The following is a 27,568-nucleotide window of genomic DNA, read 5'->3' on the forward strand; positions in this document are numbered from 1 at the left end:
TGCCTGGCTTCTTCGATCGTTTGTGGTTGATTAACAAGTTCCCGCGGAACTTCTGCTGCACCCTCCCTGGGCACTCTGCGCCTCCTGTTTCTGATGAGTGGGGTTTCCTCCTCCCCCTCCCCCCCCTCTTTGGGTAGTTGTAGCTCAGGCACAGGAGACAGCGCCGTGCTGTGGCCCGCAGCCTTGGCTATTTTTGTGGACCTGGTGACCAGAATGCTACTAGTTGAAGCATTACCAGTTGAAGCATTTGTATCGGGTCAACGAAAACTTCTTATTGATTGATTGACTGGTAAGGGGTAATAAATTCAATGGTTCTGCACATTGCTGCTTCCTTTGTCTTTTTGATACTGCATGTATGTGCATGCAAAACAACTTTTCGTTCTTTTTTTTTTCTGCGATGCTACCAGAGTGTATTAGACGTGCAGCTAAAGTTTGGTATACTTTTACACAGCTGCATAGTAGAGGTTGCCCTGTTTTGCTTACCCACGTTTGATCACGGTTATGCCAGGTGCCATCAGCACTACTGGAGAGATGTGGTGCTGGCTCGCCAAGATGTCATGCGGTTCCCTAAACACAAGAGACCCGCCATGTAAATAAACCCATTGCACAAACCATTGAACGAAATAGCATAGTCTTGTCGGTCTAGACCTGCCGGTATGTAATTTAGCACATGATATGTCAATTTGCGCTCATTACCTACTATTCATATTCAAATACCACTGTGCCACCCCCAGAGGTATTGTTGTTGTTCTTCACATTTTTGTATGCCCTTTCTAGGGGCTTCCATCGGTCCGCAACTTGAATGGCAGTAAAGTTCTCCTTGAACTCTTCGTTCAGGCGGTCTGCCATGGTGGCCCAGCACCCGTTTTTGTCCTGTATCCACCGTTCTTTCCAACTTGAAGTCTGTGTTCTTTCAAACAGTTTATAAAAAAGCGAGTTCTGCTCGCGCTCCACAGTTTTTCTTCTGCCCCATCCTTCATTTTATCTCGCTGTAGCCGTGGTGTAGCTCCTTTGATATCTGAGGCTCCACCTTCATCCACAGTTGGCAGCGCAGCTGGCGAGAGTGACGTCGTCATCTCATGTGAATCTTGCTGTTGATGAGTCGTCACCACAGATTGAAACAGTGCACGGACTCTTGTAGCCAAAGAATAAATTAGGTTCATTCAGTCCTCGGTCCCGGCCAAACCACCATTCAGCGTCGATCTTTGCAGTCCCTGCGGTCTCGTTCGAGAACCCCCGTTCCGAACGATGTTCCCTGCTTTCCTCGAAGCTTCTGTCCACGTTGCCGCTCACGATTGGCCAGCCAGTGGTAGCCACTTCCAGTGCCGGTTTTACAGGGGTGGGGACCCGGGGCAGCGTTACATGGTGGGGGCCTTTCTGCTTGATCAGTTCATTGTGCTTCATAAGGATAATTTATGGCGGAATCTATAGGTAAGCCTGACCTCAGTGCGACTGTTCTGTGCGATATCTGCCGTGCGTCGTGGTAGCCCGATGAATGCTTTTCTTTCTTTTCCTTTTTTTTGTGTGTGAGCTTCAGTTTCGAGAATGAGCGCACATAGGAACTATATTGCCACGAATCATCATCGCGAAACTTCCAGGGCAGGCACGAAACGATACATCTCATCCCGGCGCATGCTGAAGAAGAAGCAAGAAGCTTCCAGACACATCGCCTACTCTCTGGCAAACGCACGTGCTGTTTCTAGACTTTTCGGCGCGACGCTTAAATGCTTGTGCGCTCCAAGCTGGAGCATTCATTCTTTGGACTCAGTTGTGTTCAGAGAGCTATCACTCTTGTGTTTTGCTACCAAGTAGTCTAATAAACCGTTCGCTGTTTATTCGACGACTCGCCGACCCATTTCGCTTCGTGACATTTCTGGTGGAGGTGCGGGGCATCCCTTGTCCAACGGCCTGGAAGACCAACTGCGACAAAGCAGAAGACAGCTTGGTCTGCCTGCAGAATTCGGTCCATTAGAACCCTCTAAACACAAGAAATCCTTCGACTCAGCCACACCGCTCACCGGAGGACAACGGCGTACCATCCGCAGACGAACGGGCTCACCGAACGCCTAAACAAAACCCTTGCCGACATGATTTCGATGTACGTCGACGTCGAGCACAAGACATGGGACGAAATACTACCTTACGTCACGTTCGCCTATAACACGGCTGTCCAGGAAACAACGGGATTCACACCGTTCCGCCTTGCACACGGCCATGACGCATCGACTATGCTGGACGCGATGCTGCCCCACGAACCCAGTGATGCGGAAAACGACGCTGTGGACTTCACACAGCGAGCAGAAGAAGCCCGCCAGCTGGCCAGACTACGGATTGGTCAACAACAACGCGTCGATGAAAGAAGATACAATTTGCGCCGACGAGAGGTACGCTTCAGTCCAGGCGACTTGGTATGAGTTTGGACGCCGATTCGACGACGAGGCCTGAGCGAGAAGCTACTGAAGCGGTACTTCGGTCCCTACAAAGTACTTCGACGCATTGGAGACCTGGATTACCAAGTGGTACCTGAGGGCAGCGTTCCCTCTCGACGACCCCCGAGGACTGAAATAGTTCACGTCGTTCGACTCAAGCCGTACTACAGCAGGTAGCGCTGAAGACTGGCTGGAAGGAAACAACATGAAAAAAAAAAAAAAAAAAGAATCAGAAGAAACGGCATCGAGACGATGCCCCGTCTACGGAGGGGGCAATGCCACGAATAATCATCGCGAAACTTCCAGGGCAGGCACGAAACGATACATCTCATCCCGGCGCATGCTGAAGAAGAAGCAAGAAGCTTCCAGACACATCGCCTACTCTCTGGCAAACGTTAATCCAAAACTTCTTTGTAGACCTGTGTCAGGCATATTCCCTTCTGCCTGGTGTCTTCGGTGCCGAGGATGCCGATTTCTCCAGATCAAATCTGGACGACACTTCTTCGTACGTGGTCAACCCAGTGATTTCCCCAGAAATTCACTGCTGGGGGGTGCCGAGCTTTCAGGGGGGTGGGGGTTATGCTTGGTGAAGGTTGCACTTACGGAATTTTTCTTAGACACGGAAAGGATGGTGGCACAATGGTGACACCGTTTTATTTGCACATGTTATTACGTTAGAACTCAGTACATTAGAATGCAGATTCATTATGAACGGCATTTCAACATTAAGGTGCATAGTCACACGACCGACAAAGAAAAAAGACAAGCACCTTATCTCACGAAGCTCAATGAATACCTAGCAACCAACGGTGAAAACCTTAGACGAAAAAAGCAGAATACCTCGCTTGATTGAGTTGGGCGCAAATGCTGCTTGATGATCCACATTGAGTTTGCGTGCCCGCACGCATCTTTGCTCGTATATGAGCGCAATATATGCATTGAACAGTCACTTTCAAATGATTTTGGACAAATGCATGGTACGATCATCTGTATGACTGTGGTCCTGTGGTTGACAGTACAGGATGTAACTCGCTGCGCCGGACTAACTACCAGAACGTGTTGGTGGCCGTGGACGTGTTGGTGACATCTCTGCACAGCTTTCCCGTTTTATTGGTACATGTTATTACGTTAGATCTCAGTGCATTAGAATACAGATTCATCATGAATGGCATTTCAACATTAAGATGCATAATCAAATCGCAAATGGTTCTTGATGATCCACATTGAGTTGGCACGCAGTTTTGCTCGTATATGCGCGCAAAATATGCATTGAACAGTCACTTTCAAACGATTTTGGACAAATGCATGGTACGATCATCTGCATGCCAGCCCAAGTTTGACAGTACAGGATGTAATTCGCTGCGCCGGACTCTATACCAAAACGTGGTGGGTCTGACATTGCAATACTTGTGGAACCTTTCGTGCAGGTATGCGAAGATACTTGGCAGCGGTAGCCCTCGGGACAACAACTTCTGTAGTCGTTGCAACACTCAGCATGGTCGTAAGGACAGGAGCCATACTGACCAGTTTCAGGGGGGGGGGGGGTGTTGCAAAAATGCAGGGGGTGTACCCCCTTGGGGGGGTGTAGGAAAATCCCTGCTCCAGACGGCACAGCCGGCACCGGGATTCGAACCCGGGTACCTCCCAGTCTTGACGTGACATGGTCAACCACTGAGCCACGCGAGCTGGTCAACTGGACGAGAAAAGTCGGCAACACGTGTTCTTCTTCTTCTTCTTCTAACTGGGTGGTGCCTAGAGCTATGTGGTCTCCCTGGTGGGCACCTGCAGCTCCATTTCTTTTAAGCTTCAGCGTAAGCGTGAAAACGTGTCTTGAACATGCGACGCTCGTCTGCTACGAGCGTCACTGTTTCCTTCATTCTCTCATTTTCACATCAGCGTGAGAACGGCTTATCGACGGCTTATCGAACGGTGTTGTCGACTTACGTGTGCATGTAAACGCGGCATGTGTCGACACAGCTGTAGACACTTCGTTGACTTCGTCTTCCTTCGTAGCACGCCTTGCAGGCCGTTCTCCCGCTGCTGCATGCGGTTAGGCTAGAAGGAGTGGGGGGGGGGGGAGGAGAGCAAATGATTTGAACAGGGCGCTCTTCCCCCTCTTGATGTATGCGTCCGGAGCACAGGGGTGGCATCCAATGTATTGCTCCGTAGACGAAAGCGTGCTGGGCGAACGCAATGCATCCTGGACAGGTCCTGATCGTAGGTCAAAGCAAACGTCAAGGCACACGTGACCTTAAAGATGGCGCCGCCCGTGATCGGCGGCCAAACCATTTGTAAACAATGCGGTTGTTGTTTCTGCGCGACGTTTTGGATGCCTTTCGGTCACGGTAATTATTTTTATCAGATGATCTCGCAGTAAAACGCGCAGTTTTGCACATAAGGCCTCGTACTTTGACGACTTCCAAAGATGTGATGACTACCGCGCGTTAAGACTCACTGAGCCGATGCGATGTTCTAGCTCACCATAGCGATGTACAGGGTATGGTGAGCTTCTAGCCTTCTAGCTCACCTTCTAGCCTTCTAGCCTTCTAGCTCACCATATACAGGGTGTGTGCAGAAAAACATGACCCGCATTTTTACATGTAACTTGTTGTCTACTTAGCCGAGGAACTTCCGGTGGCGCACGACGGCGTATTTATGCGTGCGAAAGCTACAAAAAAATCCTGGAAGCCATACTCAGTGTAAAAAAATAAACAGAGCGCGAAAACATGGGCTTCCATGCATTAGAATAGGGCGGTCATGACAGTGCATTGTAGTGCATTTCCGTCTCATGGGAGTTACGTGCAGGCACCGCTAGGGGTACTGCTGGGTACTGCCGATGAGCATCCATGTGGGACATCGTTTCGATTTATGCACCGATAGCTCCCCTAGCGGTACTTGAACACAACTCTCCTACGTGCACCACGTTGCCCTTTCACATACACCCTGTTGTCCACCATGCTGCCCTATTCTGATGCACGGAAGCCGACGTTTTCGTTGTTCCGTTGATTTTTTAAGCTGGGTATGGCTTCCACAATTTTTCTACAGATTTCGCACGCATAAATGCGCCATCGTGCGCCACCGGAAGTTCGTTAGTTAGGTAGGCAACAAGCTATGTGCCTAAATGCGGGTCATGTTTTTCTGTACACACCCTGTACTTAAAATGGGCTACCATGTTGCGGAAGAAGCACCGCATAGTTTATGCCGGCAAAATACGTTCATCTCTTGGCGTTATGACGACGCAAATATGTCGGTAAGCGGCAAAACGACATGTAAACAACCTCAAAATAACGTTTTCTATGACGTGCGACCAGGACAAGATGGCAGTATTTGTCAAAAGCACCCGCTTGAGGGTAGTTACAACAATGGCGGATTTGTGGTCCGGAGGAAGCCATGTTGAATCAGCCGAGGGAACGTCGCGTATTTTTAGCCCGTGAAAGGAGGCGCAATTCCGAAAATTGTTGACAACTCTTGCTCTGCTGCTTCCGTTGGCTAAGGATTTTGTCACTGTGCCCCTCCCCCCCTCCCTCCATACAGGTTTGTAGTTAAGGCTGGTCAGGGCAGCGGGGCAGCGGCATAGACCGCGTCCCCATGTGGCGTCCATGTATGCCTGTGTCTTCGTGTCTGTTTCTTTTCTTTCTTTCAAATCTTCGGGTTTCATGGATTAGGGCTGTGTGTTGCTGCAACAAAAACCTTTTGCGTTTTGCGGTATCTATGGTGTATGCTTACCGGATTCTTTTTTTGCATGCGCCGTGGCAACGGTGATTCAATCTGGCGCTACCCTCACCCGTACGTCCCAGTTTCAGAGGTTTCCTTCTTGCATACTCTTTCTATGCTTTGAACGGCTCTCGACAGCGTCGCTTACCGCGGAGAAAAGCTTTGTATTCTGCCGCTCTAAAAACACCTTATTCCTGTACTTCCTGGCTTCCTGAAGAGTGTAGTTTCGATATTGGCTTATGGCGAATTCACGTGGTCACTTCGTGGCTCCCCGACCTAGCTCTCGGAAATTGCTAGTGTGGTGCCCGCGCTGGATCACGTGACCGCTGTCACCCGAACATAAGTGCAAGGAATATAGCAGTTTCTGTTGCCTGTATTACGTTAGGGACATGGCGGTCGCTCGTGTTCCGATTCCTTTGGCTACTAACCATATGTTAACTTCGGCTTGTGGGGCGGGCCAATCAGAGCCAATGCGGGCCTTCGCGGTATGGATGTGACACCACCGGATACAGCTGAGCCGCGTGCTGCCCGGCCAGATCGGGACCGGGCAAAAAGTAGTGCTAGCTGGCAGGTTCCTGGCACTAGAAAAACACCAAAGCGAAAACGCGACATTGCTACGTTCTGACCAAGCGAACACAAGTGCTCAGAATCTGGCAAAGAAATATGCCAGGAAATGGCCAATGGCCAATGGCCGCCAATTCGCCATTAGTATTCAGTCTGAAAGAACAAGGTCGGGGCTGACAGCAGTTTTATTCTGTCATGATGCACAGCACCAAACCATACACACATAGCCTTTCCCGACTTGGTACCGAACAAAACGATGAGTTATGATCACAGAATCTCTCGTGTTAGTAAAAGTGTGACAACATTAAAGGAAACATTGAACCCCGTGCGCAATGATGAGATGAGAAAACTATGGCGCCGGAGTGCTTGGGAACTTCTTGAGCATTGGCACTATTTGGTTCTGCTCCTGGCTTTCGCAGGTGCCCTCCGCGAGGTTACATTGGTGTCCTGTGGGGCAGCAGTGGACTCCGTCATCGCAACACACGGCTTCTGAAAACGGGCAGCAGCCGTACTTCCCATCCTCCGTCTTGCAGCAGGTCCTGCCTCCTGGACACCTGGTCTGGTCGGGGCACGTGATTTCAGAGCCTGCGCGAGTGGACGGAGTTATCGCAGTTCGCTAATCAGTTACCACGCAAAAGATGTGAGGTGTGGAATAAGAGAGGCACTGCGCGAGCTTTCACACCAAGTAGCGTTGTCTGACTTGACGTAAACAATCGAATCTTGTGTGTCTTAGCACCTGCTTTGTGAAGAAAGTTCTATGTAAAGCCGGTGCCGTCATACATGAGGCATTATGCTGAGGTCAAGTCCAAATGACTTCACATAATCGTCCCAGCAACGAAAGCGCAGCGAAAGCGAAAGGCGTTTTCGGCCAGGGAAGGGTACCGGTAATGGTAACGGAAACAGAAACGGTATATCACCGAAATTGGAGATGGTAACGATAACGGAAACGGAAACGCATACCACTTTCCTCCAATACCGGACACAGAAACGGAAACGAAAATTGTCTTCCAGTATCGAATTCGGGTAATGGCTGGTAATGGGTAATGGCTGTTGTGCAATGACATTTCAGTGACTTTTCATTTTGTTTTTGTATTTTGATGACTCCATTCCTTGTAATGCTCTAAATATTACACGACATCATGGAAACAAAGCGCAATATTGGATATCGAAGGTGCATCACTCGCTTACCTACTTGTGACATCACCTACCTACCTGACATCAAGACATGAGACTTAAACAACATAGACTCCACACACTCTACTGCGCCATAGCACGAGGATGACAGCATACGATTGTTTGTACTTTCTTCATTTCGCCGTGGCAGTATCGTTTACTACTGAGAGCGTCCGCCTATGAATGCAACGTTAGATGAAGGTTACACCCATCTTGGGTTGCTGGACTCAGAGTGACTGAAGACATGTTCAAACACTTCTTTAAAAATCTTGCAAGATGTGCGCAACCCAACGACGTAAAATTACTTGTGTAGTGTGTACGCAGTAGTGTGTACGTAGTGTGTACACCGAAGCAGCACTTGGGCAAAACAGGGTGCTCACAGAGCCGGACGGGCTGTCCTCCCGCAGCTCTGTAACAGCCGTTCCATTACCGGAAACAGTAACGGAAACGTAACGGGAACGAAATTAAAAGCTGGTATCAGAAACGGATAACGGAAACGAAAATATAGCACTAACGAAAACGGAAACGGTAACGAAAATACGTCCGTCGTCCTTCCCTGGTTTTCGCTGCATTTCTTCTCGTTCACTCAGATAACTTCGACATTGACAGACAAGCCACTGCGCACTTCGATGCATACCAAGCAAAAATGCATTTAGCTCCTCAAGGTAGGATATCTTCCGGGAAAGACGTAAGAAGAATAAGTTGTTCACGGTATTCCTATACCTTTCGAGAATCGCTACTTACTGAAAAGACTTTGAAACAGCAGTGCACCCGCAGAAGGCAACTTCTTTTGCGGGTTTGATGTGGATGGCCCGAAGACGCATGCGCCGGTGAAATCGCAGTGGTAGCCTCTGCTACAACAGTGAATGCCGTCGTAGCAGCACTCAGCATCTTTGTACGGACAGCAGCCATAGCCTCCGTGGGCTAAAGGGCAGCATGTGGAGCCCTCTGCGCAGCGTGTTGTGTTACCACTGCATAACACGGGTCCGCCTAAGAAAGGAACAAGCGTTTGCGCGTGACAAAGTAGTCGTAGCCTGCCGACAAGGAAGCCACGTGTATACGAATAGGGCGTATATAGGGCACGTATATACGAATAAGACGGCCCTGACCCAGCCTGTGGTATCCTAAGATACCTGCCCTGACTCAAAAGGGAATAGGCAACCCTAAACCTAAACCTAAACCTGCACTGTAGTCACAGGTCCTCATGGAGCTCTAAGATCGCGTGTTACACACTATCTCCATCGCGATGTCCCAAATCCGTACTGTAGTCGACCAAATACAGACTGAAGGTGGGGATTGCACCGCTTTGCCGACATCAAAGCAAAAAACAATATGGCAGAGAAAACTGCCAGTCTGAGGCCCCACGATGCTGGACACTTACTCTGTAAGGACAGCACCACGTCCAGAGAGAGAGATGGGCGCTTCTCGGACATTGCAATACTTGTAGAACCTTTCGTGCAGGTATGCGAAGATACTTGACAGCGGTAGCCCTCGGGACAGCAACTTCTGTGGTCGCTACAACACTCAGCATGGTCGTAAGGACAGCAGCCATACTGACCAGTTGTTAGGAGGCAACAAGTGCTGTTGGTAGGGCAATAGGAACGATCGGGGCACGGGACGTATTGACCTAGGCGGGATGTAGGCATATGAGCGTTTTATCGATATTATTTCTGTCCAAGAGAACTGCACAGCTCTCATTCACGTTACTTACTCTGTATGGACAGCACCACGTCCAGAGAGAGAGATGGGCGCTTCTCGGACATTGCAATACTTGCGGAACCTTTCGTGCAGGTGCCCTTAGATATTTGACAGCGGTAGCCCTCGGGGCAGCAACTTCTGTGGTCGCTACAACACTCAGCATGATGGTAAGGACAGCAGCCATAACGACCAGTCGTTAGGAGACAACAGGTGGAGTTGGCAGGGCAGTAAGAGTGGTCGGGACACTGGACGTATTGGCCTAGACGACATGTAGGCATATGAGAGTTTTCTTGACGTTCTTTCTGTCCAAGAGAACTGCACAGCTCTCATTCACGTTACTTACTCTGTATGGACAGCACCACGTCCAGAGAGAGCGATGGGCGCTTCTCGGACATTGGAATACTTGTGGAACCTTTCGTGCAGGTATGCGAAGATACTTGGCAGCGGTAGCCCTCGGGACAGCAACTTCTGTGGTCGCTACAGCACTCAGCATGGTCGTAAGGACAGCAGCCATACTGACCAGTTGTTAGGAGGCAACAAGTGCTGCTGGTAGGGCAATAGGAACGATCGGGGCACGGGACGTATTGACCTAGACGGGATGTAGGCATATGAGCGTTTTATCGATATTATTTCTGTCCAAGAGAACTGCTCAGCTCTCCTTTACGTTACTTACTCTGTATGGACAGCACCACGTCCAGAGAGAGATGGGCGCTTCTCGGACATTGCAATACTTGTCGAACCTTTCGTGCAGGTATGCGAAGATACTTGGCAGCGGTAGCCCTCAGGACAGCAACTTCTGTGGTCGCTACAACACTCAGCATGGTCGTAAGGACAGCAGCCATAACGACCAGTTGTTAGGAGACAACAGGTGGTGTTGGCAGGGCAATAAGAGCGGTCGGGACACTGGACGTATTGACCTAGACGACATGTAGGCATATGAGAGTTTTCTTGACGTTCTTTCTGTCCAAGAGAACTGCACAGCTCTCATTCACGTTACTTACTCTGTATGGACAGCACCACGTCCAGAGAGAGCGATGGGCGCTTCTCGGACATTGGAATACTTGTGGAACCTTTCGTGCAGGTATGCGAAGATACTTGGCAGCGGTAGCCCTCGGGACAGCAACTTCTGTGGTCGCTACAGCACTCAGCATGGTCGTAAGGACAGCAGCCATACTGACCAGTTGTTAGGAGGCAACAAGTGCTGCTGGTAGGGCAATAGGAACGATCGGGGCACGGGACGTATTGACCTAGACGGGATGTAGGCATATGAGCGTTTTATCGATATTATTTCTGTCCAAGAGAACTGCTCAGCTCTCCTTTACGTTACTTACTCTGTATGGACAGCACCACGTCCAGAGAGAGAGATGGGCGCTTCTCGGACATTGCAATACTTGTCGAACCTTTCGTGCAGGTATGCGAAGATACTTGGCAGCGGTAGCCCTCAGGACAGCAACTTCTGTGGTCGCTACAACACTCAGCATGGTCGTAAGGACAGCAGCCATAACGACCAGTTGTTAGGAGGCAACAAGTGCTGCTGGTAGGGCAATAGGAACGATCGGGGCACGGGACGTATTGACCTAGACGGGATGTAGGCATATGAGCGTTTTATCGATATTATTTCTGTCCAAGAGAATTGCTCAGCTCTCCTTTACGTTACTTACTCTGTATGGACAGCACCACGTCCAGAGAGAGAGATGGGCGCTTCTCGGACATTGCAATACTTGCGGAACCTTTCGTGCAGGTGCCCTTAGATATTTGACAGCGGTAGCCCTCGGGGCAGCAACTTCTGTGGTCGCTACAACACTCAGCATGATGGTAAGGACAGCAGCCATAACGACCAGTCGTTAGGAGACAACAGGTGGAGTTGGCAGGGCAGTAAGAGTGGTCGGGACACTGGACGTATTGACCTAGACGACATGTAGGCATATGAGAGTTTTCTTGACGTTCCTTTCTGTCCAAGATAAGTGCTCAGCTCTCCTTTACGTTACTTACTCTGTATGGACAGCACCACGTCCAGAGAGAGAGATGGGCGCTTCTCGGACATTGCAATACTTGCGGAACCTTTCGTGCAGGTGCCCTTAGATATTTGACAGCGGTAGCCCTCGGGGCAGCAACTTCTGTGGTCGCTACAACACTCAGCATGATGGTAAGGACAGCAGCCATAACGACCAGTCGTTAGGAGACAACAGGTGGAGTTGGCAGGGCAGTAAGAGTGGTCGGGACACTGGACGTATTGACCTAGACGACATGTAGGCATATGAGAGTTTTCTTGACGTTCTTTCTGTCCAAGAGAACTGCACAGCTCTCATTCACGTTACTTACTCTGTATGGACAGCACCACGTCCAGAGAGAGCGATGGGCGCTTCTCGGACATTGGAATACTTGTGGAACCTTTCGTGCAGGTATGCGAAGATACTTGGCAGCGGTAGCCCTCGGGACAGCAACTTCTGTGGTCGCTACAACACTCAGCATGGTCGTAGGGACAGCAGCCATAACGACCAGTTGTTAGGAGACAACAGGTGGTGTTGGCAGGGCAATAAGAGCGGTCGGGACACTGGACGTATTGACCTAGACGACATGTAGGCATATGAGAGTTTTCTTGACGTTCCTTTCTGTCCAAGATAAGTGCTCAGCTCTCATTTACGTTACTTACTCTGTATGGACAGCACCACGTCCAGACTGAGCGATGGGCGCTTCTCTGACATTGCAATACTTGTGGAACCTTTCGTGCAGGTATGCGAAGATACTTGGCAGCGGTAGCCCTCGGGACAGCAACTTCTGTGGTCGCTACAACACTCAGCATGGTCGTAAGGACAGCAGCCATAACGACCAGTTGTTAGGAGACAACAAGTGCTGTTGGTAGGGCAATACGAGCGGTCGGGACACTGCACGTACTGACCTAGGTGAGATATAGGCATATGAGCGTCTTCGTGATGTTATTTCTGTCTAAGAGAGGTGGATTGCTCTCATTCACGTTACTTACTTTGCAAGGACAGTACCACGTCCAGTGAGAGAGATGGGCACTTCTCTGACATTGCAATACTTGTGGAACCTTTCGTGCAGGAATGCGAAGATACTTGACAGCGGTAGCCCTCGGGACAGCAACTTCTGTGGTCGCTACAGCACTCAGCATGGTCGTAAGGACAGCAGCCATACTGACCAGTTGTTAGGAGGCAACAAGTGCTGTTGGTAGGGCAATAGGAACGATCGGGGCACGGGACGTATTGACCTAGGCGGGATGTAGGCATATGAGCGTTTTATCGATATTATTTCTGTCCAAGAGAACTGCTCAGCTCTCCTTTACGTTACTTACTCTGTATGGACAGCACCACGTCCAGAGAGAGAGATGGGCGCTTCTCGGACATTGCAATACTTGTCGAACCTTTCGTGCAGGTATGCGAAGATACTTGGCAGCGGTAGCCCTCGGGACAGCAACTTCTGTGGTCGCTACAACACTCAGCATGGTCGTAAGGACAGCAGCCATAACGACCAGTTGTTAGGAGACAACAAGTGCTGTTGGTAGGGCAATAGGAACGATCGGGGCACGGGACGTATTGACCTAGGCGGGATGTAGGCATATGAGCGTTTTATCTATATTATTTCTGTCCAAGAGAACTGCTCAGCTCTCCTTTACGTTACTTACTCTGTATGGACAGCACCACGTCCAGAGAGAGAGATGGGCGCTTCTCGGACATTGCAATACTTGTGGAACCTTTCGTGCAGGTATGCGAAGATACTTGGCAGCGGTAGCCCTCGGGACAGCAACTTCTGTGGTCGCTACAACACTCAGCATGGTCGTAAGGACAGCAGCCATACTGACCAGTTGTTAGGAGGCAACAAGTGCTGTTGGTAGGGCAATAGGAACGATCGGGGCACGGGACGTATTGACCTAGGCGGGATGTAGGCATATGAGCGTTTTATCGATATTATTTCTGTCCAAGAGAACTGCTCAGCTCTCCTTTACGTTACTTACTCTGTATGGACAGCACCACGTCCAGAGAGAGAGATGGGCGCTTCTCGGACATTGCAATACTTGTGGAACCTTTCGTGCAGGTATGCGAAGATACTTGGCAGCGGTAGCCCTCGGGACAGCAACTTCTGTGGTCGCTACAACACTCAGCATGGTCGTAAGGACAGCAGCCATAACGACCAGTTGTTAGGAGACAACAAGTGCTGTTGGTAGGGCAATAGGAACGATCGGGGCACGGGACGTATTGACCTAGGCGGGATGTAGGCATATGAGCGTTTTATCTATATTATTTCTGTCCAAGAGAACTGCTCAGCTCTCCTTTACGTTACTTACTCTGTATGGACAGCACCACGTCCAGAGAGAGAGATGGGCGCTTCTCGGACATTGCAATACTTGTGGAACCTTTCGTGCAGGTATGCGAAGATACTTGGCAGCGGTAGCCCTCGGGACAGCAACTTCTGTGGTCGCTACAACACTCAGCATGGTCGTAAGGACAGCAGCCATACTGACCAGTTGTTAGGAGGCAACAAGTGCTGTTGGTAGGGCAATAGGAACGATCGGGGCACGGGACGTATTGACCTAGGCGGGATGTAGGCATATGAGCGTTTTATCGATATTATTTCTGTCCAAGAGAACTGCTCAGCTCTCCTTTACGTTACTTACTCTGTATGGACAGCACCACGTCCAGAGAGAGAGATGGGCGCTTCTCGGACATTGCAATACTTGTGGAACCTTTCGTGCAGGAATGCGAAGATACTTGACAGCGGTAGCCCTCGGGACAGCAACTTCTGTGGTCGCTACAGCACTCAGCATGGTCGTAAGGACAGCAGCCATACTGACCAGTTCTTAGGAGGCAACAAGTGCTGTTGGTAGGGCAATAAGAGCGGTCGGGGCACGGGACGTATTGACCTAGGCGGGATGTAGGCATATGAGCGTTTTATCGATATTATTTCTGTCCAAGCGAACTGCTGAGCTCTCCTTTACGTTACTTACTCTGTATGGACAGCACCACGTCCAGAGAGAGAGATGGGCGCTTCTCGGACATTGCAATACTTGTGGAACCTTTCGTGCAGGTATGCGAAGATACTTGGCAGCGGTAGCCCTCGGGACAGCAACTTCTGTGGTCGCTACAACACTCAGCATGGTCGTAAGGACAGCAGCCATACTGACCAGTTGTTAGGAGGCAACAAGTGCTGTTGGTAGGGCAATAGGAACGATCGGGGCACGGGACGTATTGACCTAGGCGGGATGTAGGCATATGAGCGTTTTATCTATATTATTTCTGTCCAAGAGAACTGCTCAGCTCTCCTTTACGTTACTTACTCTGTATGGACAGCACCACGTCCAGAGAGAGAGATGGGCGCTTCTCGGACATTGCAATACTTGTGGAACCTTTCGTGCAGGAATGCGAAGATACTTGACAGCGGTAGCCCTCGGGACAGCAACTTCTGTGGTCGCTACAGCACTCAGCATGGTCGTAAGGACAGCAGCCATACTGACCAGTTGTTAGGAGGCAACAAGTGCTGTTGGTAGGGCAATAAGAGCGGTCGGGGCACGGGACGTATTGACCTAGGCGGGATGTAGGCATATGAGCGTTTTATCGATATTATTTCTGTCCAAGCGAACTGCTGAGCTCTCCTTTACGTTACTTACTCTGTATGGACAGCACCACGTCCAGAGAGAGAGATGGGCGCTTCTCGGACATTGCAATACTTGTGGAACCTTTCGTGCAGGTATGCGAAGATACTTGGCAGCGGTAGCCCTCGGGACAGCAACTTCTGTGGTCGCTACAACACTCAGCATGGTCGTAAGGACAGCAGCCATACTGACCAGTTGTTAGGAGGCAACAAGTGCTGTTGGTAGGGCAATAGGAACGATCGGGGCACGGGACGTATTGACCTAGGCGGGATGTAGGCATATGAGCGTTTTATCGATATTATTTCTGTCCAAGAGAATTGCTCAGCTCTCCTTTACGTTACTTACTCTGTATGGACAGCACCACGTCCAGACTGAGCGATGGGCGCTTCTCTGACATTGCAATACTTGTGGAACCTTTCGTGCAGGTATGCGAAGATACTTGGCAGCGGTAGCCCTCGGGACAGCAACTTCTGTGGTCGCTACAACACTCAGCATGGTCGTAAGGACAGCAGCCATAACGACCAGTTGTTAGGAGACAACAAGTGCTGTTGGTAGGGCAATACGAGCGGTCGGGACACTGCACGTACTGACCTAGGTGAGATATAGGCATATGAGCGTCTTCGTGATGTTATTTCTGTCCAAGAGAGGTGGACTGCTCTCATTCACGTTACTTACTTTGGAAGGACAGCAGCATGCGTTGCGAGGTTGCAGGGGAGATTCGATTCGCTGCAATTCGTGTCGATACTCTGACGCAGGATCCCCTGGAGATAAGACAGCGGTATCCCTCAGGACAGCAGTGCACGTGGTCACTGCAGCATTCCGCATTGCTGTATGGACAGCATGCGTACCGGCCACTCGTAGAGAGACAACAGGTGGATCCGTCACCGCAGAAACTGTGATCAGGACATTCAACGTACAGGCCTAGAGAGATAGCAATATAGTTTCAACTTGTGGCGAATGCTTTCCTTCAGTTATGTAATTGGTGATGATGAAGAGGAAATTTCTGTTGATTCACAAAACGTGCTGCTCTGCTAGTAATCGTATTTCAATTTTAATGTTTCATCTATACTAGATGTCGGTTTGTGACATCACGCCCCGAAGCATGCACGCCACACTTGCCTTGCACCCGTACTCCAACGTCGTTTGTCGACTGCTGCAAGACCGTGGGTCTGACTTCGTGCTTGAGAAGGCATCTCCCTTCAGAAGTATCGCATCGATATCCTGAGGGGCAGCAGTGAACCTTATCACTGCAGCACACGGCGTTCAGGAGCGGACAGCAACCGTACGCTCCATCAGCAATCTCACAACAGGTTGATCCAGGATCGCAGACATTTCCGTCAGGACAGAGGACGTCGCCTGTTTCGAGAGAATTGCACACTTCTTCATGACGTCTGTATGGCTGCGTTACCATAAGGTCGTAGAGCTCTGCATTCTCGGAACCCAGCGGTACGTCGGACGGGATCAGAGTACCGAACCGAAAATTTTATCCATTCGGTTTAGGTTCGACTTGAGACGTAAAGGTTTGGTTCCGGTTCAAAACTGGTTCCTTGCTCAAGCCCGTTTCAAAACCGGGCGATGAAATTGCGTGTATACTTCAAAATATATTCGGCTCTAACAATACGTTAAACGCAACAAAATGGAACGCATGTAACAGAAAGAACATATTTCGGGCACTCTACGGACAGGATATCCGGTTTTGCAAATTACAGGCGACTATAAGTAATATACAAAATGAAATGTGAAACAATCAGACATCTCTACTGAGCACTGACGCACACATATACTACCTACTCCGCAAAAGAGTGCAGCAAAATAAATGTGGCGGGTGATCCTCTTCGTAGAGACAGTGTATATTCCAGCCGAAGAACGCTCGTCCCACGCCAACTTTCATTCCAGGAGGCTTTACATATCTGCTATGTGCGTAACAAGCAGCATAATCATAAGTAAGCCGTAAAAGTGAGCTTCGAGGAACATTGCTCAATCGTGTGTTAGAAGAAGCCCACACAGGGCAATGTTGTCGACCCATGATTTGAACCGGTAACATTTTTTTTTCAATAAGTTCAATAGCGGTCCAGGAGAAAGATGATGGCTACGTTCTGTTTTTGGCAGGGAAGGATAACGTGCGTACGGATCAATAACGGATGTATTTTGGTTACCGTTTCCATTTTCGTTACTGCTATATTTTCGTTTCCGTTACGTTTCCGTTACTGTTTCCGGTAATGGAAGGGTTGTTACAGAGCTGCGGGAGGACAGCCCGTCCGGCTCTATCAGCACCCTGTTTTGCAAAAGTGCTGCTTCGGTGTCACGCGTACACACTACACAAGTAATTTTACGTCGTTGGGTTGCGCACATCTTGCAAGCTCTTTAAAAAAAATGTATGAACATGTCTTCAGTCTTCAGTCACTGGGAGCCCAGGAACTCAAGATGGGCGTAACCTTCATCCAATGTCGCATTTATAAGCGGACGCTCTCAGTCGCTTATGATTTCTATGCTCTCAGTAGTAAAGAATACTGCCATGGCCAGGGTAAAATGAAAAAAAAAAAGAGAGAGAGAGAGAAGAAGTACAAAATAAGTAACTAAAAATCGTAGGCTGTCACCCTCGTGCTATGGTGGAGTATAGTCATGTGTTGATGTCATGGAGTTAGAGGACTGGGACGACTGGGTAAGCGACGGATGCACCCTCGATATCCAATATTGCGCTTTCTTTCCGTGCTCTCGTGTAGTATTTAAAGCATTACAGGGAATGGAGTCATCAAAATACAAAAACCAAATATGAAAAGTCACTCAAATGTCATCGCACAACAGGAATAGCCATTACCCGAATTCAATACCGGCCCATAAATTCGTTTCCGTTTCCGTTTGTGGTAATGGGGGACCGTGGCATGCGTTTCCGTTTCCGTTACCATCTCCAATTTCGGTAATATACCGTTTCTGCTTCCGTTACCATTACCGTTACCCTTCCCTGGTTTTCGGTGCGATTCGACACCCTGGATTACAACGAACGAACTGTTCAGCGCTCGGTTGCTGCTTATTATTTCAGCAAAATTAATGCTGGATTTCGGCACCCTTCACGGATATCGTCGCACCATTTTATCTTTAGGTATTCTTGAAGTCATTGTCATACTCCCACCCGAGACGGACGCGGTATGCAAGTCACGACGCGTTGATATCCTCCGAATTTTCCTTCCCTAACACGCCGACTTGACGAAATATACCAATCGATATAGGGTCGTCCAAACGCACATAAAAAAAGCACTACCGAAAACTTCGAGAACGAGGTAGACACCATTTGCAGGTACCGGCTCCCGTATTCACGATGTGTTCACAAATAAAACCTTACCAAAGCTGCTGACAGGTCGGGATATGTTGATGAAGACAGTATTTTCCTTGACCGGAAGGTTAGGCTTCAAAGACTGGTACTTTTTGGCCATAGGAACTGTCCTCGCGTCTTTCGTGCAGGTGCCATCGGGTCCGCAACTGTATCCGTCTGGACAGCAGTGATCCTGGTCGGGGCAGCACACTGCGTCCTTGAACTGGCAGCAGCCGTAGTCACCTCCTTTCAGCTGGCAACACGTCGAGTCTTCTGTGCATGTCGTCCCATCTGGACACGTAAGGGCAAGGGCTGCGCGGAGAGCGTTGGTTAAACAGGGGGCTCCTCATGTTCCAACCGGAAGAGAAAATGCTGACCCACGCAAAAATGCACGAATGATAATTCCCTTTGGTACCCTCCTGGACTCTCAATGCACCTGTATCTAAAGGGGTACAACACTTCGCGAACTTTCAATCCCTGGTCCGAGAACACGTCGATGGTCTCTGTTTCCCAGGTGAAAAACCAAGTGGAATCCCAAGTAGGATATAGTGGAACTACTTGGTCAGCAGTGTGGTTTGAAACAGAACAGTTTTCTTGCCAAAGTGTGTCCACTTGGAAATCAGAGTGTGTTTGGTCAGAGCCGTTGTGGGTTAAACTGGAACCCCTTTGAAAGTCAGAGCGGGTTAGACAGGGTCCACTTGGGGTGTGACATGAGGAACCTTAAACAGGAAAAGGAAGGCAATGCAATCCAATCAAATGCGTGTCTTTGAGTCATTTGAACGTTGCCTGACCACAAATAACTACAAGGTAAGGCAGCTACTTTTGTTGTTGTAACCAACATGCTCTGTGTAAACCTGTAAGGGCCATTTGATTCGATGTGGCGGTTCACTAACATCTCTTCAATATTTGCACGTCTGTGCACGGAACCAGTCTACATTAACTCCAATATAAGATGTCGTATGCAAAAGTGAGCACACAACACAGGTAATATTAGACAATATAGACCTATGAAACAGAACGTTTGATGGAGATTTATTCCCAAAGGGCAGAAGAGATCATGTTGAAATAAGAGGCACTCTTCTTTCGTAGGACAGAAGACATGGGCAAAGTTACGCAGAACAAGCTTCCCCGAGAAAAGGTCCAAGTCATTGCTGGTATGTAGTTGTTATTATCGTGTCTCTATAGATATTCTTTCTCGAGTACAGCGACAGGCATATTCTATTAATGTGCATGTGTGCTAATTCCATGGGTGTTTTGATTGGAACTCTTTTAATATGTATTTCTGCCTTTGTACTTCAAAGCTGCTTTATATTCCTTGCATTGCTGCAAAACTAGCTGCGAGTGTAAAAATCCAAAACAAAAGTACTATGCTGTAGATACATGTCGATGACTGACTATAAGCTGGCAACTGAAGTGGAACCACTTGCAAATGGCTTCCAAAGTGGAACAGCATGCAAGTGGTTTTCCAAGTGGAAAGTCCACTTGCAAGTGTTAAGTGGACTATTTCGAAGTGGCTTCCCAAAGGGGCATTTGTTTCATGAGCAACTTGCACGTGGTTCCAGTTGCAGATATTTCTCACTTGAGTTGTGTATTGATATCTAAGTGGAAGTTCAGCTGGGCTGTACTGCCACTCACAACTTGTATTGTTGACTCTATGCGAGATGAGCCACTCTTAACTTAATTTTTCTCTCACCTCCTGAGTTCTGAGTATAATTCCCTCATACCGAGTTGACCCACTCCCCTAAGGCAGTGGGCACGGACACCAACGTTCATGATGTGCATCCTCCGCAAAGCTATTCCACACTCATATGACGTCTCGTCGACAAAGCGGTCTCTTCACGTACGTCCCCGATTTCATCAGAATCTCACCCATCATGTTGTTCACGGCGAAGAACTGGTATTACCCGTAATGCTCACTTCTTTCGATGTCTTCGTCCTCTTTGTGCTCACTGGTGTCAAGCACCTGCGCAGCCATTCTGGTGAACGTAGCACGGACGCATGTCCCATCCGATACCAGACAGGTGTAGCCCTCGGGACAGCAGTGGGCATGGTCACTGCAGCATTGGGCCAGTTCATACGGACAACAGCCATATTTACCGTCCTTCTGCAGGCAACACGTTGAGCCTAATTTGCAGTAGCTGCGGTCCGGGCACCTCACCTTCCTTACAGCTGAAGAGATGTAATATTCATTGATGGAATGGAAGAACGGCCCAAAGATTGCGATCATGCGTTAAAGGGTTTTGTAACGCTTGTATAGTCATAGTCATTGACATTGCGCGCCCACTATAATGTGGACCACGACGTTCAGCAGAAACAATTCTGCTTCTTTGTCACGCATTTGCATTTTTGTTACGATAGCCAGATGTTAGTCAACGAAACTGTGCAGGGTGCAGCGTCGTGGTTAGTAGAAGGGCAGAGAACAATGCAGGTTGGCCACCGAGGTATTGTTGCTGGAGAGAGAGAGCCTGACTAGCGACCTACAGATCATGGTGATCTAATACTGTCGGGTATAATCAATATTAACAAAGCTGGAGGTAACAGCGAATTTGTTGAAGTAGGACGAAGGCGTATACTGCGATCCGAGCAGCTATAGGTAGTTGTGTAAGGCGGTGGTACACGAAACGAGTGAAGGTCTCGTGGGCACAGAGGAGGTACACTTAGTGGTGGACCACCACGAACCTAATTAATAACAGGTATCATTCAAGCATCCGTTGACTTGCAGGGCGAGTTTCAGTGAAATGCGGGAGGTGCATTGGCTCACGAAGAAGAGGAAGACAGGCACCCATAGACCAACAGAAATGGTATCTGAGCGATGATCCGTGCCCGTAGAGGAAGGAGTGCTGCGGAATACGTGCGGTTAGTGTGCAGGTTAGATTGATGGAAAGTCGGTGTGGACCTGTAGGCTCCAGGAATGTTGAGTAATGGGAGTTAGAGACATAGAGGAACGACAGGATGAAGATGCACTCCGCTGGAAAGTTCGGACAGACAGCATTGCCCTCGGCAAGATGCGAGCAAATGGAGTAAGCGTTCAGATTGATCACATGTATATCTGAGCGTACTATCTGGGGACACTGCGAGCAGACCTGTGTGTTCGGTCATAGCTGCAAAACGGGGACAACTGGATCGGCACGTGTGTTGACACTATACCGAAACGGGAAAGTTTCGGTGGCCACTACAGGATTTCCCGGCGATTTTAATCCAAGTACCAGCTAAATTAATCAATGCCCCATAAAGTTTGCATGGCACGTGGATTAATTTCGATGGCACTTGGATTAAAATCGCCGGGAAAACCTATAGAACATACCGGAAGAGACCCAGTTTTGATCGTCGATCATATCCCTGCCAATAGCCGTTTCGTACATGTAACTAGGGTCGAGCAGTCATTCTAACTTCGTAGTAGCACACACAGTGCAAGGAATGTGATAACGCTGAAAATATACCTTGCGTTGCAGTGATCGACAGAAGCAGTAACACCAGCACGTGCGGTCCAGCCGCCATCTTCTGAAACTGTAGCAAAAATCATTATTTTAAATGTTCTGCTTCGAAAATGGTTACAATGCTTTGGGGAAGAAATATTCAATAAACAAAAAGGCACGAAATAGTAAACACTATGAAATTGTCAAGTGATTGTGCATGTGCAGGTTCTCTGTGGTAGCTGACTGTGAAAGTTATTAGTCTTTGCTTGTATTTTTCCAGCCCGGTCTAACAATAAATGTTAGATATTCTTGTCTTCACTTAGTACTTTCATCTCGTATAATTTTACAAATATTTATTTGGCATTTTTGTATGTTTATATATTTTTATATATTATGTACAATAATTTTATGCAAAGCCGACTGACTTGAGATGAGGACTTGAGAGAGGACTGACTCAAGCAAATCGCTCATTATTCTACTTCCAAGATAATAGCAATGTAGAATCTCAACGCAGTTAAAAAGCTCAATCACATCAGCGTGAATTGAATAGAGTAGAAGAAAAAAAAAAAAAATTTTCTTCTACATTACGCGTTCATTCCTTCTAAAGTCCATATAAATTCCCTAATTCCTATAACAAGCGCGAATGCTTGAAACATTATTTTTTTTATTTCGAAAATCAGAATATCCTGGTGGTAGAAGCCAAACTTGGAAGGTCGTAAAAAGAAAAATTATATCCTGTAATACGCGAACTCTATATACGCATACACAACCAGGTGCTCAGGAGCAGGGATTTCCCTATACAGCCCCTCTGGCTTTTTGCTACGCCTCCCCCGAGATTTCTGACATTGCTCAATACAGCTTGGCTACCGATACATAAACCCATAAACATTCTCCCCCCCTCCCCCTTGAAGCTCAGCACCCCCAACCCCACCCCCTTTCACAGGTCGATCTCTAGGCAAATTACTGCTCAGGAAAGCAAGTGGCGCCACAAAAAGTGACCCAATGCGAGCCCACCACGGACTCGGTTATCGACCCGTGCTGCACAGAGGGCAGACTTTGTACCGCGAAGAATCAATAGCAGAGAACAGTCCGGACCTCTGCACACCAACGTGTGTTTTTTTTTTAAGCTCTCGATAATTTTAGTGAAACCGCTGCAATACAATATTTTTCCTGGTGGTGGTAATGGCATTGAAGAAAAGAAATGGGAGGTGCGTCACGACTATATGGGACTCGCTACCCCAGTACACCTACGTAGAGCAAAAAGAAGAAAAAATGGGGAATGGCGGTAAGAGGAAGAGTTCCGTCGGTGAAAGAAAACGAAAAGCCACAGTCGGAGCAGGAGAGTCAAACACTGTGTAAGTTACAACAGAGTGTCACGGTTGTCAGCACCCAACAGGTGGTACGGTACAAAAGACACGTATAGAAGCAGCCTTTGCGGCCACCCTGGCGATAGCTGGTTCAAAAATACATTGGGCGTCTTCTCTGGAGAAGTCGTCAAAGGCTACCGCTGATCTTTAACGCCACCTAACGCTAGAATGTCGCCGCTTTCGGCGAAAATGTTTTGTGAGTATTTATCTCTGTACGATGCAAACCAGTAAAAGAAAAAAAAACAGAAGAAAGAAAAGATAAATGTTCAACAAAAACTCGTAGTAGAAACGTTAGTTATTTTCTTGGCTCCGGTGATATCCTTTTTCGAATAGTGACATTCTCACGTTTACGTTCCTCTGCAGTAAGACTATACTGTTCCAGTAGGCTCTTACTGGCTCCTTCAGACACGGGCTCAACCAACACCACCTATGGATAGAGAAAGCCTGCTTACCCGTCGAGGTGACGTAAAAACTACGAGTCAGCCAATCACGGCCGTGTTTTCAACGGACATAACTAATAACGAACGTGCTTTCAGCGGTCGTAGCTATGAACACGAGCCACTGTCAGCCGCTTGGGCTGCCACAGAAAGCCTGTGTATCAAAATCGCCACTGACTACTTTCCTCGTCGCCTGTATGGAAAAGCAACTGGTTCTTTCTCCGAGCACCTTATTATCATTGCAGTTGTGAACATTACAACGGTCTGGCGTAATCTGTTCACTTATTCCTATAACGAGACATGGCAGAATGCCAAGAGAACCACTGTCGTCTGCGAGTAGTGAGCATCCTCGCATACTACGTGGGAAAACAAAATAAATCGCAAAACGGCCCTATATTTTTCTTCAGACATTTTTTTTGAGGGGGGAAAGCGTGTTGCACTTTTAGTCTACAGGTTCAAATTTGCCAAGTTAGATGCAATCATCTGCTAGTTCTTGAATTCGCAGAACGGCGAATCGCGGTAGCAGAGAGATCTGACGATATGTGTCCACGTAGCGAAGGAAGGAGAGGAGGCTTTAAGCAGGCCTTTCTGTAACTAGGTGGCGTTGGCTCAACCAGCCGTTGTCCCCGGAACGAAGACTGATTCGAGATAGAAATTGAAACGAGTCGTCGCGTTCTCTCGCATTTACTTCTCCATTACGTTACAGGAAGTGTCTAGAGGTCCGTCGGAGGTCCGTCTAGAGGTCCGTTATGCATCGGAGTCCGTCGGACGCACTCCGCTTTCAACATCACGGAGCCCCCCGCACGGGTCCTGACAATTTTACGCTCGCTTCCGCCAAATGGGAGCCTAACTTGATACAGAATGATGACAGGAAACTAACTCAAAAAGTACTTGTAACCTTGGCTGGGCATTCGTTTGGTTGGCATCACCACCCTGCAAGTCGGTTTCACCTCACCCTTCATGCAATGTCGGGTTAGATCAATTGTTAGGTTAGGTTAGTTTAGTCTAGTCAGGTTAGTAGAAGTTACCTTCGTGCAGCTGTAGGTTAGGTTAGATTAAGCTCTAGCTATCCGAATGACACGTGTTATTCACGGTTGACGAATGTTTACCCTACGAGCTTTTGTAGACACATGGCGACGTAGGCACAACATCCGCTGAAATATTTCTTTGACAAATCTTCGTCTTTCTGCCTACACACACACACCACACGCACGCACGCAAACACAAACTAACAATAATAAAACCCGAAAACACTCAAGCTGTATAACTGGGTGTCCGCCCATTTGGTCGAACGCCGTTTGGTCGACGCCGTTTGGTCGAGCGTCGTTTGATCGAAAGCCGCTTGATCGACTCCGCTTGTTCGAAAGGCGTTTGTCCGAAGGGAGTTCAAAGCGCATGCACTGTCGTCCGCACCTCTTTTTATGTAACTTTGGACTCGAGCATACATTAACATGTATGGCTTGTTTAGTCACTATCTGTCAGAGCGGAAAAACCTATCAGGTTAGTCGAACGGGCTATGGTTAACAACCCAGGCCCTTGGACAGTTTTTTGGATACGAAAAAGTGGGTTAGTATGAGGAATGTGTTTACGGGCAAGCGGATTACACACAGTTAAATGTTCCTTAGGATAACGGCATTTAGAACTGCAGCTTTGTTTCTTTCTGTTTCTTTCTTTTTTTTTTTCATTTCAACATTCCAAGTGAACCAAGAAATAAAATCGATAAAACTACAGCTGCCGTTTCGATCAAACGGCGTTCGATCAAAGGGCTTTCGACCAAATGTCCCGCATTCGATCAAACGGCTTTCGACCAAACGGCATTTGATCAAACGTCGAACGCCGTTTGATCGAAGACGTTTGACCGAACGCCGATTGGTAGAATGCCGGTTGATCGACGCCATTTGTTCGAAGGGAGTTCAAAGCTGGATGCTCTGTGCCGTCCGCACCTCTTTTTATGTAACTTTTGACTCGAGCATACGGAGCAGGCAATCAGTGTCCTCTGCATTTTGATTTTTTTTTTGCTTTTTGCAGCCGAAAAGGGGAGGCCACTGGTTTTTTGAAGAGGTTTGTCATTTACGAACCAGTGAGACACATGTTGAAGAAAGTCGCCCCAAGTTTTGAGCAGCCGATAGTCTATGCTTCTTCTGGGCACCCTTTACGGGATAACGGGACAGCCATATGCGCGCGAAAGCCACTCGAAGTCTGTGTATGCTAAGAAGGAAATTCCGCCATGGTACAACGAAAGATATTAAACTAACCGCATTTAAAGCTTTAGTTCAACCTTGTTTATGGTATGCATATGCAGTGTGGAATCACTACAGGTGCACGCCACAAAAAAAAAAAAAAAAAGAAGAAGACAAAGTACAAAGATATGCTGCCCTGCTTATCTTGTCAAGGTTTCGAAGGACTCCTTCGGTTACATGTCTGTTGAAAGAGTTAAATTTAGATACACTTGCACATAGACTAAAAGTAAATAAACTGAAACTATTCTGTCTCCTATTTACAAAAAATAATGCTTTGTTAAAATTGGTTCACATTCAACGCGAATAAATCATCAAAAATGTCATTTATTTATTGTTTGTTTGTTTGCCCAAATATTTAATATTTGACATCAATGATTTGACAAAGGTTTGGGGGATATATTTACTAAAACAAAGTAACAAAAAGGAAGAAAGGTCAGCCAAACTACATGTAGTCGACTTGCTATACCGTAAAAAAAAAAGAAAACAAAGAAAAAAAAAGGGAAACGGAAACATTAGCATGTATGGCATATTTAGTCACTATGTGTCTGAGCGGAAGAACTGATCAGGTTGTCGAACGGGCTATGGTTAACAACCCAGGCCCTTGGACCGCTTTTTGGATACGAAAACGTTGGTTAGCACGAGGAATGTGTTTACGGACAAGCGGATTACACACAGTTAAATGTTCCTTAGGATAACGGCATTTAGAACTGCAGCTTTGTTTTTGTTTTTGTTTGTTTCATTTCAACACTCCAAGTAGACCAATAAAGAAAATCGATCAAACGACCGCTGCCGTTTCGATCAAACGGCGTTCGATCAAACGGCGTTCGAGCAAATGGCTTTCGACCAAATGTCCCGTGTTCGATCAAACGGCTTTCGATCAAATGTCCCGGGACCGTATAACTGGCATCTGTTACTGGCACTGGTATTCTTTTGCTTGCCATCACCATTCTGCAAGTTAGATTCACCTCCCTTTGACACCTTGACGCCGGCACCCCCCTGAGTGTGCGCAGGAAGCTCCGGCACCCCCTAACAAAATCCAGGAGCCTAACCTAACCCAACCCAACCCAACCTAACCTATCTAGATCTAACCCGACATTGCTAGCAGTGTGAGGTGAAGCCGACTTGGAGAATGGTGACGTCAAATACGGGCGATACAAGTGAATTCAAATATAGTCGCGGATGCATGCAGTCCAGAACAGATGTTTTCCAATTTTACCTCGCAATGTCTAAGTTCACACACCTTTCCAAACGGGGTCCCTATGCCACCTCTTCGTTCGGCTGCTACCAGCCCAGCACTGTCTGAAAGGCAACAAACGGCTGTCAATTGAAGCACGAGCCGCAAGAGGGACGTTATGTGCTCGTCGAGGAGTTATTATCACCGTCTCGCGTTTACAGAAGGGAGAGGGAGATAATATTTCCCTTACAGATGGCTGGGGTTGAACCGTTGAACACAGAAAACATGATACTAACGACAAAGTCCACTTGAAGCACTCGATGCGATATGGAAGAAAAATATGTATGGGAACGGCCGAAGCGGTGAATGGTCTCCTCTTTCAAGTGAGAAGGTCCTCGCGGTTATCTAAACGCATGATTCTGAGAGTGCAAAGGAGGT

The 27,568-nt window shown here is 48.0% G+C and overlaps 1 protein-coding gene across 6 annotated transcripts; it reads right to left on the reverse strand.

Moving 5' to 3' along the window:
• Positions 1-6,874: 6,874 nt before the first annotated feature.
• LOC135391197 (multiple epidermal growth factor-like domains protein 6) lies at positions 6,875-27,315 on the reverse strand. 6 transcript variants are annotated; one of them, XM_064621343.1, is made up of 27 exons: positions 27,197-27,315; positions 21,937-22,003; positions 20,414-20,665; positions 18,527-18,808; positions 16,306-16,542; positions 15,862-16,107; positions 15,532-15,777; positions 15,202-15,447; positions 14,872-15,117; positions 14,542-14,787; positions 14,212-14,457; positions 13,882-14,127; positions 13,552-13,797; positions 13,222-13,467; positions 12,892-13,137; positions 12,562-12,807; positions 12,232-12,477; positions 11,901-12,146; positions 11,571-11,816; positions 11,240-11,485; positions 10,910-11,155; positions 10,580-10,825; positions 9,922-10,167; positions 9,592-9,837; positions 9,262-9,507; positions 8,625-8,870; positions 6,875-7,292 (listed from the first exon to the last, which is right to left on the reverse strand). In XM_064621343.1, exons 2-27 carry the CDS (start codon positions 21,992-21,994, stop codon positions 7,057-7,059), a joined length of 6,231 nt encoding a protein of 2,076 aa, XP_064477413.1. In that variant the 5' UTR covers positions 21,995-22,003; positions 27,197-27,315; the 3' UTR covers positions 6,875-7,056. The 6 variants fall into 6 exon arrangements, with proteins under 6 accessions (XP_064477413.1, XP_064477415.1, XP_064477414.1 ...); XM_064621345.1 differs by lacking the exon at positions 20,414-20,665; XM_064621344.1 differs by lacking the exon at positions 12,232-12,477.
• Positions 27,316-27,568: the final 253 nt, after the last annotated feature.

The sequence above is a fragment of the Ornithodoros turicata genome, chromosome 4, assembly GCF_037126465.1.
Source record: "Ornithodoros turicata isolate Travis chromosome 4, ASM3712646v1, whole genome shotgun sequence".
NCBI classification, from domain to species: domain Eukaryota; kingdom Metazoa; phylum Arthropoda; class Arachnida; order Ixodida; family Argasidae; genus Ornithodoros; species Ornithodoros turicata.

Bases quoted from the DNA above. Each gene is read 5' to 3' on its own strand.
- LOC135391197 (XM_064621343.1), bottom strand. From the start codon at position 21,994: ATGGCGGCTGGACCGCACGTGCTGGTGTTACTGCTTCTGTCGATCACT. The intron at 10,168-10,579 runs GTAAGTAACGTG...CATCCCGTCTAG, and splicing joins CGTGGTGCTGTCCATACAGA to GTCAATACGTCCCGTGCCCC. The intron at 9,838-9,921 runs GTAAGTAACGTG...CATGTCGTCTAG, and splicing joins CGTGGTGCTGTCCATACAGA to GCCAATACGTCCAGTGTCCC.